Raw genomic sequence first — 12,870 nt, 5'->3', positions numbered from 1 at the left:
AGTCATTTATTTTTTCTATAATTTTTGTGCTGTTAAATTTCCAAAACTTTGTTGTGAAACAGCCTTCTCTTTGTCTCAGAATTTCAATTTTCTTTAAATGTTGGTCAGCAAACTTCATTTTATATGCCCAAATAGTTTCAGCTTGATTAATATTTTATTGTGATACCTTGTTTGGTCATTTGCAGTAGTCACCACTTCAGCTATAGTGTAAAAAAAAAAAGTAGAAATTTACAAACATTTATTAGTGAACTAATCTTTTAAACTAACAGTTAGTCAAACTAAGTTTTCTAAACTTCCCACTAACTTCTGATATATTTCTATGTATGAATTACATCTTGTCATTTTGTCATAAAACCACATATTACTTCTCACCCAACTTTATTTGTGCTACATTGATGTAAATAGTTTATAACTTTTTCTCTTGAATGATATTTAACTAGTGTCATTAGTTTTGTTTTGAGTTTACTTACTGATAAAGTATATTTTATGACATTTTACAGCTTTTAAATCTTACTTGCCGTAAAAGCTGTAAATTGTAGTAAAATTATCTGCAACTGCTATGAAAGTTGTGTTTATTTTATTGATGGGTCCTCCATCTGATACGATGTTATAAAACAGTTGAAATCAAAATGTTATGCTACTAAAATTCAGGAAACAGAAGGAAAGTCATTTAAGATACAAAAGATTAGTAACTGATTCTCAAGAAAAAATACTTTTAGTAAATGTAAGCCTATCCTTGAAATAGGCAGAAATGTTCTTTAAAAATATCAGTGTTGTTTACAGACAAGACCCCTCAGAAATTTGTAGAAATGTACGTTTGAATATTTTTTTTTTAGTTTTCTTGATGCATTGGATTGAATATATGATCAGATTAAAACACAACTCCTACAAAGTGCATATGACATTTAACCAGCAGAAAAGTAGTCTTTCCAACTAAAACTTATCTGTCTAAAGCATCAATTTAAATAAATCTTTATGTTTTTTAAAAGTAATTATTTTATGAATGTGGGTATTAAAATATAATATATGTATCAATTTCTTTTCATTCCTTTACCTCACACAATATAGGAGTTGACTCCCAAAAGACACCAACTGTACAATGGACAAAGCACGGAGTATCTACATATTACAGCCATCTAATATTCATTTATTATTAGCTGATAATTTTTGTTCCTTCTTGTACTTAAGCTTTCTAAAATGTTTGTAAGAATGCTAACTTCAAGGGGTAATGATGACATTATTTACATTGGAATAATATTTTTTAGTTTACATAAAATAAATAATAATAATAATTGTAATAAATTAATAAAAGTAGAAGAAACAAATTAACGTTTTTAATATATTACCCTACAGCTTCCACAGGACCTTACTTAGTGTTCTACAAAATGTTTGTATGCAATATACCACATAGTTTTTGTTTTAGCTGATAAGAGAATAATAATAATTATAATATTAATAGTTACAGAGGGACCATTTTGAGCTGAATTTCTTTTTCTCTTAAGTCTAACAAGTGTGTTTGTTTTGTACATTTTTATGTGTACAGTTTTAGCAATTAATAGTAAAGCTTTTGAAGTGTTTTATGAACTAATCATTACTGTTTATGGTGCTTTTTGTCAAACATTGTATTAGGTTTTTGCATTGTTTTTTTTTTCCAGTTCCTTGTAATCCCTATTATAAACCACAATAGTGGTTCATGATTTCTGAGCATAAGATGTTGAAATAGAATTTGAAAATCCATTATATTATTTGAATTACCATTTTGATTTAAATTTTGAAATTTTATATGTAGATGTGCAACTAATTCCTGAACATTGATATCTGCTTGATTTCTAAATTTGTTTTTCCTACCTGGACAAGCATACTAACATTAAAGTATAACAAATAAATTATCAACCACAGCTTTGCTTTCACACCACTTGCTTTTACAAAAGAAGAAGTATGTTGTTTGTGTTCAGGTTTTAAAACTTCTGGTAATGCAACTATGTTAAAAGAATTACGTAAAAGTGTGACATTCTGAATATTTAAAATTCATCATTTTAGAAAAGTTAATAATTCCTGAATTAATATAAATATCCTATTAGAAACTTAGATATTTAAAAATTAAGAAAAAATATCAAAAAAATTACTTCTCAATAGGACATTGATTTTGTAAAACCACCCTGTTCTAACATCTTAATTAAAAAATAGCAGAAACTTAATGTTATCAGTAATTAGGTATTAGCTAATACTACCTTAACCCCTCGTCCATATCTCCTTGCTCGTGATCCATCTCCTGAAGTTTTAGCATTACTTTCAGCTGATTTGTATGATGACAATCTCTGCTCCAAGGTTGAGATCAGAGAGTTGTCTAACTTAGAAACAGCTGGTACACGAATAGCCTGAGAATGGGTGTGGTCAGAAGCCTGTGTAGACAATTCTTTACTGGATGATAGAGTTCTAAGTTCAGACTGTCAAGTGAATTCAAAAAGCAGCATTACTGTTGTTTACTATATGATTCTAATTTGTATTTCAAAATACTTGTTCAACAAGCAATTTAATTTATATAATTTTATTTTATCACAAAAAATTTGCAAATGTTACAAATGAAGTGTTTCAATAAAAAACAATTTAATGTCATGTTGAATAACTTTAAAGCTTAAAGCTAAAAAAAAAATTATATAAAGAAAAATTTTGTTGCTCTATTTAAAATAAAAGAATGAGTAAAAGTATTAAAATTAAAATATAAAATTGAAACTGCAGTAACAGATGACATACCTATTATAACTAGAAAATATCATTTATCAATACAATATGTATCATATTGGTAGGATCCTTTTTATAAATATTTTTGTTGCATTTGCACAATTTTCTTTCAGTAAATCTTTTTAGGTCAACTTACAATGTTAACATAAACAAATTTACTATACATTCTACAGGTACAACAACTTTGCAACATTTCAATCCCAATTAATTAGGCCCTTTCTGATTCTTTATATTCAGGTGAAAACATTTAATCTTGTTAAATGTATCTCTTCATTACCTACAACTGTTTGTTCTTGTTCACTTGTTACATGTCTGATGAACATAAAAAAAAGATAAATAAAATTTATTCTGTTAGGTTTCTTGCCATTAACTGTTTTTTTCATGATCATTTTTCTGTTGTTTCTTCACTGTAGACAGTAAGAAATCTTATAGAAAACTAGCACATTTTACTGTCAATGATGATTATGGCTTTATTTGAATTGCATGAGTAGAATTTAGAACCACAATGTGTAAGAAACAGGTGCTGAGTTGGAATTTTATATGTGGATAGCACAACAAAAATGGAGTAAGACACTCCTTGTCTCTTAAATGTTACCTTCTCTGGGGATGACAGAATCTTTAAATACTGCTTTATTATAAGCATCAATGTTATAAATGACTTTACAATAAATTCAAAATATTAAAAAAACAAAAACAGCAACTAATATTTTGTTTGCTTTAACTTAACACTATTTTCCATTACAGTGCATTCTGAAAATCTACATTCAATTATTCAGTTCACTATTAAATGTATTAATGAAAACAATGTTTCAAGGAATCTATAGTTATATTATCGTAACTTTCAAAATTCTTATAAATATTACCATTAATTCTTCATCACCAGAAAGGTTTTCATCATCATCTTCATCACTATCTACATCCTTCATGCATTCTTCAGCTAGCTTGTCAATTGTTTCAATAGCTGAAACTACAAAACAATTGGTCTATATTTTAGAATAAAATTACATTACAAAAAGAAAAGTTAACCATTTCACACAGAATAGCTTGTTTCCTCTCAAGTTCATGAAATCTCCAAAAGTTAAACTTTCACTTAATTTCACATGAAGCCACATAAACTTGAACTACTGTGTGATGATATAATCATGTTTCAAAACCAATGGAATATGACAAACGTCCATATGTGATGACATCCTCTATGTCCATGCTTGAGAATCTTCATTTGTTTCTAAAGCAATAAAGAAATGTGCAATGTATTTATAACGACAAGTATTTATCAGAAATACATTTTCAGGTATGGAAAATGTTAACTTCTGTAATCAATACTGTCCTCTGCACAAAGAATTGCTAGAATCCCAAGTTGAGGTGATGGAAGGACTGGTACAAAGATTAATTAGATGAGCTCCCTTCAGAAAGCTTCCAAAAGAAGCCCATGGAAAGGCTGCATTTCATCTCATCCAGGGTGTATTCTTCAACCCTATATGAGAATAGAAGAGACAGAGAACTCACAATGTTTGGAAGAAGTACACTACCACATGAATTCTTGCACACATGCTGTCAGATATTCAACAGGTTTAATGAGTTACATGGCTACACAAGTTCTCGCACACAAGCTATCAAATATTCAATATGCCTAATGAGTTAGAGGCTTGCTTAGACCATACATTTATGCAACCTCCTCTATCATCAGACTGGTCAGGTCAAAACCAGCTATGGGAAAAGGGCACATGTGATAAGTACCAGTGCTCACGTCTTCTACTTTCAACTACTACGGACACCATGCCAGCTGCAGGAAGAGGGCTCTCTGTATGGAACCATGTTAGTATGGATAATTATATAAATCTTTGTTTGACTGTGAGTCACTTTAGCCCCATGCTTGCTGTAGGTGTAGGGTATGTGAGAGATGCATCACAAAAAATTTTTAATTTAAAAGATAAATCACATTGGTCAGATAAGATTTTAAAGGAGATGAAAGATCAGGTGCATGAACTTCTCTTTATTTTGAATATGTAAATAGAGAGTGGATAGATGCATGATGATTGTAGAGTTGCTTATATCACTCAAATGTCTAAAGTAGGTGATAAACATTGCCCTAGAAGTTAAGTCAGTTTTATTGATGTACTGTGAAGCATTTTAGAGTCCAGTAAAAGCAAAAACTTTGGAAAATCATTTAATGATATACAATACCATAAACAAAAACCACATGGATTTGATAAAAGAAAAATCTGTCTCGCTAGCTTGTTATTTTGTTTCAAGGATGTTACTTGTAGTTGGGATTAAAGAAAGGATCTAGACATTGTGTTGATGTCATGGAAAATATTTTCCAGTAAAGTGTTGAACATGAGATTATGTAAGAAAATCATACAAGTAGGAGTTAGAAATAGACTATTTAATTGAACTGTAGAGTTGTTGGATGGGAGAAAGCAAAATATTATCATCAATGAAGTCCAGTAAAACTGGGTCCTTGTTACTAGTGGAGTATCCCAGGTGCCTTTAATTTTTCTTACTTACATTAATACTTTTGATAAAAACATAAATAGTAAATTAGTAAACTTTGCTGATAACTTTAAACTCTTGAGTAATTTTAGCCATTTTAATAATATTGAAGTTTTATTTCAACCAATTAGTAAGTTAGAAAAATATTTTTGCAAATTACCCTTAATTATTGCAAGTGCAAGATAATACGTTTGGGTTAACATAATTTTTATCAGATATTTAATACTGACTGAAAACAAGTCAATAGTTTAAAGACAAAAAGGACCTTGGCATAGTGACAAATAAATCACACAAGCTACTAAGGCAGTGCTCTATCACCAGAATAACCTAGGTCATCTTCTGGTTAACCATTCTGAGATACATTTTCCAATGAGGTGATCGACTTACGGAGTGAGTTGCTGTAGGTAGTAGTGGAGAACAGCACTTGTATAAGTTTAAAATATGTACTGATAATTTTCTGAAAAAGTAAAGGGTGCATTTAAATTTCAAATGTTTTAAAAGTAGGGTATGCAAAAATAGCCTTGATGGACCAACTGAATCTTTGTTGACCATAGTTGATGTGAAATGTATGAACCCAAGTCTAGATTAATCAATGCTAAAAATCTTACTCTTTTTTAAATTACCTAAAAGTAGAATTTAGTAATAACTTCTACTAAAAAAAGCTGACAAAAGTTTACAATAATACTTACAATTAATAATAATATAGTTATCAATAACAAGGAAATTACAAGATAACTTCTACTGATAATACTCTTCCATTGTTTATCAATTGGATACCCTTGCTGCTAGTAGTGTTCATTACTCTTAAACCAGTTATTAAATTTTGTTGCATTCAGAAATAGTGATTCCTTTCTGACAGGCAAAATACTAAAATCATAATCAGCCTTATTATCCTCAATATGGGTAACTGAAACTGATCCTAAAAAATTGTTGAAAACCTCAGTTGAATCTTTTCAAATTTATCACACTCCAGTAAAAGACAGTACTACTTATGAAGCTTTGCAACTCGCTCAAATTATTTAAATCAAGTACATCATTATGGAAGTCATTCTAGACACCCTTCACAGAAAAGTGATAACCTTTCAGAAATAAAAGACACAAGAATGAAATACACTACTACAAAAATACCTATTGGATAATGTACGACTGTTTTCCAATGTACCTGTCTTTGGTTGCCTAGTCTGCCTGGCTGGGGCACTTCCCGAGACAATAGCTGCTAGCTCTGCTTCAAGACTCTCATCATCTTCATCACTTCCTTCTTTATTCATTTCACTGATGTCATTAATGTCAGGTATATCCAAGAGACCAAACTTTACAAAAACAAATGGAAATTTTTCATAAATAAAGTGTAAAATAAAAATTACCAAATGATAAAAGAAATACAAATTACCTGAAATTATGCAAAACACAAAACACATTAATGACAATGCCACTGCTAGTCTGATATAAGTACAGAGATGCCAACTATTTCAAATGACTGAGCGTAATGATTGTAGACAGAGCCCTTTATCATTTGCAGCTACTAGGCCTGACCAATGTCTCTAAGCTGTTTATTATATATTATTTTTATAACTATTATTATTTATTACTGCTATAGACTGTTCATTTATGACTGGATACAGTTTTGAGTCATCCATGTCTGTGGATCCATCTGTGGCAAAACTGTAAACACTGTTAATGAGTATGCTTGTAATCATTTTGTCATCTTCACAACCCAACAGTTGTACAATGGCTGTAGTTTTGGTTCTAGCACAGCCATATTTTTTTGCTATATCAGAGTCTGGGAACATTTTTCTGAACAGATGTCCTGCATGATCAGCTACAGCTAGGGGTAAATTATAAGCAATGATGAATTGCGTAAACATCACTTCTGCATTTATAGTTTCAAATTCTGAATTCTTACTCATAAATGTCGTTATCTGCATCATTTTTGTCTTCGCCTTAGTGTTTTGTTGGTGAGATGCCAATTTTGTATGTCTGGAACAATTGTTTATCCCCCATGCGTCACAGAAAAATCGATGTGACAAACTGTACAAAATGCATGACTGCCACTGACTTTTGATGCAATGACCAGATATTTTGCACTATACTCTTTCCTAAATTTTTTATTCACAGTTTTAGTCCTTTTAGATTTGCCAGAAACAAGACAATCTGGTGAATGAGGCCTCTTTTTTTCCATCTTGTGAACGATTGCATTGGTGATTTCTATGCCACTTAGAAAACGAGAAATACCCATCTACGCGAGCGCTCATTGGCTGACAAGCATGGATGATGTAACAGTGGATTCCCCCATGTACCCAGTATGGAAAAGCACCATACTCAAACTATTGGTAGATGTCGGAGATACAAATATTTTTTATTGTTTCAAGCACAAACATGATTATCGCAAGTAGCCATTTGGACTATGTCTTTTATTTATTATCAAAATTTATTTGTATCTCACTAGAAATTTTCTTTTCACTCCTTTAAAGCCCTGGGGGAACAATTTACCACTTTATTGTATAGGCCTATATAATATATAATAATTTGGGAGTTGCAACAAGTGGTAATATTTGTCTGTATGAGCATATAGTCGTAATGATTATGCTCAAATCATAATGGTTAGCATCTCTGTAAGTAAGGATGTCCTGATAAAATTGCCAATATTGATAAAAATACCAATATTTAAAAAAAATGTTCAAAAATGATAATTCAAAAAATCATTATTACCACAGGAGAGAGAAAAGCAGGCCAGCTGAATAATGAATACTGGCCTTCAATTCATTGATACTCATTTTACTAGAATACCTTTGGACACAGCAACAAACAACAGTCATTTCACTTGAATCATCTTATACAGGAAATGAGATCTGAGAATGAGCCTAACTTAGACCATGAAATATATCTACAGGATTGTGTAATGTTCTACAAAAAAAATTAACAGTCTTGTCATAATATCAATCTACAATAAAACAGACACAAAATTAGGTAGAAACAGACTCATTAGCACCTTGGAGCTTTGTCTTTTCATGTTCAAAATTGTTCCTATTTAGTGCAGTTATGTATAGCACAGGCATATAGGTATTGTGGGTTTTTTTAGAATTACTAGTTTTGGAGGTGCTTGTATTTATATGGCAGGATATTGTCTACCCTTATTTGATGTCACAGATTCCTTCTGTTAAAGTTCAAAGAGTTTTAATGTTATTTTGGATATTACTTGCAATTATTATTTTATTCATGTTTCAAATAGTCCCGAGTAAACCTGTTTTCTCATCGTTTCTGTAAAGTTCTAAAAATTTATTATATGTTGTGAGTCAACCTATATAAAATGTTCTACAAGTTTCTAAATACTACACAACAGAGTTTTAGACATTTCTATTGTATTGTGTGCTGTATAGAAATTTGTGGAAGAACTTTATGCATTGTTTATCAGTAAAACTGTCCAAATATTTCTGAGTTAAGCCTATCATCAGTCCATCAATGAATGCGAGATCAGTAGCATAACAATAGTGAAGTTGTGTAAAAGTCAGTTTAGGTAATGTATTCAGCAGTATCATTGTGAACAGTAAGTTGCACTATAGTAGTTGTGTTTATTGTAGCAAAACAAACTAAAATCAACTCTGAGCTTATTTTTAAAGTTGTGTTGTTTCAACAATACAGATATTCATTTGAATTGCAAAGATTGTGTTTTCACACCTGTTCACTAAACTTACAAATTATAAAGAACAAATGAAAGTTATCAGCTCATTACTGGCCTAACTTATCTCAGAGTGGCAAGCAGTGAAATGTCAATACTTCCTTGAAAATGAAAAAACAAAAAACATTAGTTTATGTATAATATAAAAGTAACTGAATTTCTGGTCACTGTAGTTACACATGCATAATAAATACACAAATCCTAACTTTTTGCTATTACATTTACAAAATTTTGGCAGAACTTATGACTCATAGATTTTGTTACAAAAGAAAACACTGTATAGTACTGTAAAGTTCTCATGACATACTGAGCGAATATATTTAAAATATTTTGAAGAATAATTCAGGTCATCCTTACATAGTCAGTGCTTAATTCAAACTGTTATGACCTAAAATATAATGTACAGGGTGGCCCATAAGTCCCTACCCATCCACATTGTGTCTAAACAACGTTATAATACTAATGATGAGTTGAAGGCAGCTGTTACTGCAGCATTTGGAACAATAACCCCTGCTTTGTTGAGGAAAATGTCTCACAGAACATGGTGTTGCATAATATTATGCAGTGAGAATGAGGGACAGCACACAGATACACTGGATACATAAGATATATGGATGGGTAGGGACTTACAGGCCACCCTGTATATTATTATTATTATTAACTAAATTTAAAATAAATATTGAATGCTTATATGTCTGCCTCTGTACTTGGTATTGCTGGTGCACAAAAATATAGCTAATAAAAAGTAAAAAAAAAAAAAAGAAGAGGAGTCTCAGATTAATTTACTGTAACCTTACCTAAAAGAATTTCATGTGCCAAGGCTATTGATGGTTCCCTATTATCACTCATAGGTATATCATTCAAGCATGTAATAACTATAAACACCTAAATTAAGCATCCTTTAGTTAAGTTACAGATCTCCTGATGATGTTAAGGTCTTGAGCATTACTTGAGGAAGCTGCTGTTTTATAAAACAATTTCAACTATTCGTGAAGTTGGGTAAACAAATGATAGATGATTTTTATACAATAAGTGCAGGGTATTGCAAATACATTATCTACTCCAAATTATAGGTATAATCATTGTGGGAATAACCTCAACAACATTTGAAACATGCTCTTGGTGTTCTGGTTGATTTGTCTATCAAAATGTCTATGTAGTGCACTGATGCTAGTTTTACAGCAAATAGGATTTTGAATTGTATTTACAGTAATAATGAAATTAAGTCTAAAGGGATTATAATTTTACAGCACAACTCACTGGTTAGGACTCACATGGAATAGTGTGTTCAGTTTTGGGTTCCTTACCTTAAAAAGGAATTGTTTGAAAGAGCTCAGAGGTGGACTACTTACTAGGATGCCTTGGATAGAAATGTTACCATAGAAGAACAAGTTATCTAAAACTTGTTTTATCTTGAAAAGAGAAGAGTTTGATGGAATCTAATCGAGATGTTTAAAACTGTTAAGGGAGCTGATAGAGGAACATGTGATACAAATATACATTTTGTCAGGTAAGTCATTTTCAGCTTAGGCAATTTTATTAGAAGTCCATTGACCTTTGGAATAGGTTGCCTTCATACTACTGGTTTTATAGATCTAGGGTATTTTAATATACTTTCTTAGATAAGGAGACTAAAACTGTACAGATTATTTCAAGTGAGATTAACTAGTGATTTCTATAGAAGTAACAATCTCCTTTGACTTGTAATTCATGCCTATATACACTTTAAAATATTAGCTTTACAACTAGCAGCAGAGTACTACCTTCATAGCTCAAGTTATGTATCATTCTACCAAAATTCTTTTGGTCAGCTGTGACATTCACATGATAAAATTTAACAACAACATGGAACCTGTTGGTCCATCTAGACTACTTCATTCAGTAACTCAACTTCAAAATAAAAATAAAACACTCAAAGCTAGCTCTTATCCCTCAAATATTTAGTAAGTATTTTCTTAAACTCCCTTCAATGTACTTCATCCATCACATTTGACGTCAATCCATTCCAAAGACTGGTTAAAAAAAGTTAATGTCTTAGCTTATGGTGACTCTAATCTTAACAAAATCTACGTGTCCCCTACAATCCTATCATTCTAACAAAAATAATAATAATGATGATGAGTCATACTATCAATTTCTTGAACAATCTGATATACATTGATCAGCTCCCCTGTAAAATTCCTTATTTCAAGAGAATAAAATAAGTGAATGTAGCTTGTTCTCACATGACAACATTTCTATCATGGATATCATCCTATTTACCTGCCTCTGATCCCTTTCCAACAATTTAATATCCTACCTAAGATGAGGAATCCAAGACAGAACACAGTAATTCAAACATGGCCTAACTAGTATCCTGTACAATAAAATTATAACCTCTTTGGTTTTGCATTCAGTATTTCAGTAGAAACAACCTCAAACCTATTTGCTTTTCACTAACAACAGTACATCAATCAGACGATTTAAGACCAATCAACCACTACATCAAGTTCATATTATGTAAACTCTCCTCTGTATGAAACGTATAATCCAAATTATGAAAAATTAAATGTATTATATTGTACTTAATATAACTGCTGATCATTGACCAACTACCTATTTAACTTGAATTGATTCAAGTCAATTTTTAGTACAACACCTTCAATATGATTCAAAATACCAAAGAATTGAGTGTCAGTAGCAAACTTTAATAACCAACTAATTATACCCTATTATACTATCAATATCATTAATAACAACAACAAATACAAAGCATTAGCGTTAGCACATGGGCCTAAGGTGCATCACTAGTAAAAGAAGGAAGTATTCAATTTTTGGCTGAGCTTTCTTATTAGCCACTTTTTGCTCTCTCTCATCCAACTAATCTATTGTACAATACCAATTTAGTAATCTTTATTTGCCACTCACCAATGCGGCTTTCTTAGGTTTATATGCACCAATCCCGATTATCAGCCAAGTAAAACATAATATCTTTGATAAACAGTTAACAACACACTACACATTATTTAAGACATAAATCTGACTAAAATTTCAACAATAACTGTAAGTAGCACGATAATTAAATTTGAATTTCCACAAACGCATTTAGTAAATCACACAATCAACAGAATCATTATTTATTTACTGTTATCACTGCAAATTCAGTGAATGAATGAATAATTTTTATGCCTTTTCTCTTATTTAACTTCATTTTTGTACCTGGGCTAAAGAAGAATGTCCTACAGGCCTTCGTTTCTGGATTTCTTGGGGTTTCTTTTTCCCAAACATTTCATTAATTTTCTTGGATTATCACGTATTTAACTGTTTTAACGCTCAGACTGGAAAACAATTATCACAAGATTCCTAACACTGAAAAAATAGCTCCTCAAATGACAAATGAGCGCCCTCTATAAGCAATAACAACAGCAACAAAATGTAAAAATTTATTTTGAGCGGCTAGTAGAGTATTACGACGCTTCCTGTTTTCGTTCTGTTTTGTGTATGTGTTTTTTAAAGATTGAGTTAAACAAAACTAGTATTGTATCTAACTTGGTGCCTGAGTTTTTAAAATGAACAAAATTCTTATTACTAAAACATTATTTAGGAAATAAGTTTTCTTCGTGATCTACAATGTAATGGATATTATTGACATGTGCCATGCGACTCACTCTATACCTTAATTAAAACCTTAAGGTTTTGAAAATTAAAAGCTTAATGCTAATGATCTGCTAATATAATTGAAATATACGTATTTATTTGACATATGTATGCACATATGTGTGTGTCGCATCCAGAGTTAAAACTGTATTCTGTCGGTAAGCAAAATCTGAAATATACGATATTTCGAATGAAGTGCTTATAAAAATTAACTCGAACACACAGAAAAGAAAGTTATTTTTATTCCTCCACAACTATATGTATATATCTTGTAATATGGCTTTCTTAGTGACTCTATGACTTTTGAATTTTTGGAATTGACT

The 12,870-nt window shown here is 30.9% G+C and overlaps 1 protein-coding gene across 1 annotated transcript in view; it reads right to left on the bottom strand.

Moving 5' to 3' along the window:
• Positions 1 to 12,301, bottom strand: part of l(2)gd1 (lethal (2) giant discs 1) — a 96,735-nt gene extending 84,434 nt beyond the window's left edge. Inside the window, exons 1-4 of the mRNA XM_076473336.1 lie at positions 12,110 to 12,301; positions 6,398 to 6,545; positions 3,606 to 3,709; positions 2,232 to 2,447 (exon numbers count right to left, since the gene is read on the bottom strand). Coding sequence (XP_076329451.1) covers positions 2,232 to 2,447; positions 3,606 to 3,709; positions 6,398 to 6,545; positions 12,110 to 12,178 — 537 coding nt within the window. The 5' untranslated portion in view covers positions 12,179 to 12,301. The remainder of the gene's footprint in view (positions 1 to 2,231; positions 2,448 to 3,605; positions 3,710 to 6,397; positions 6,546 to 12,109) is intronic.
• Between the last annotated feature and the right edge of the window lie 569 nt (positions 12,302 to 12,870).

This window comes from Tachypleus tridentatus, chromosome 12 (genome assembly GCF_004210375.1).
Source record: "Tachypleus tridentatus isolate NWPU-2018 chromosome 12, ASM421037v1, whole genome shotgun sequence".
NCBI lineage: Eukaryota > Metazoa > Arthropoda > Merostomata > Xiphosura > Limulidae > Tachypleus > Tachypleus tridentatus.
Note: the sequence above shows the minus strand (reverse complement) of the source record. Positions and strands in the feature narration are given on the sequence as shown.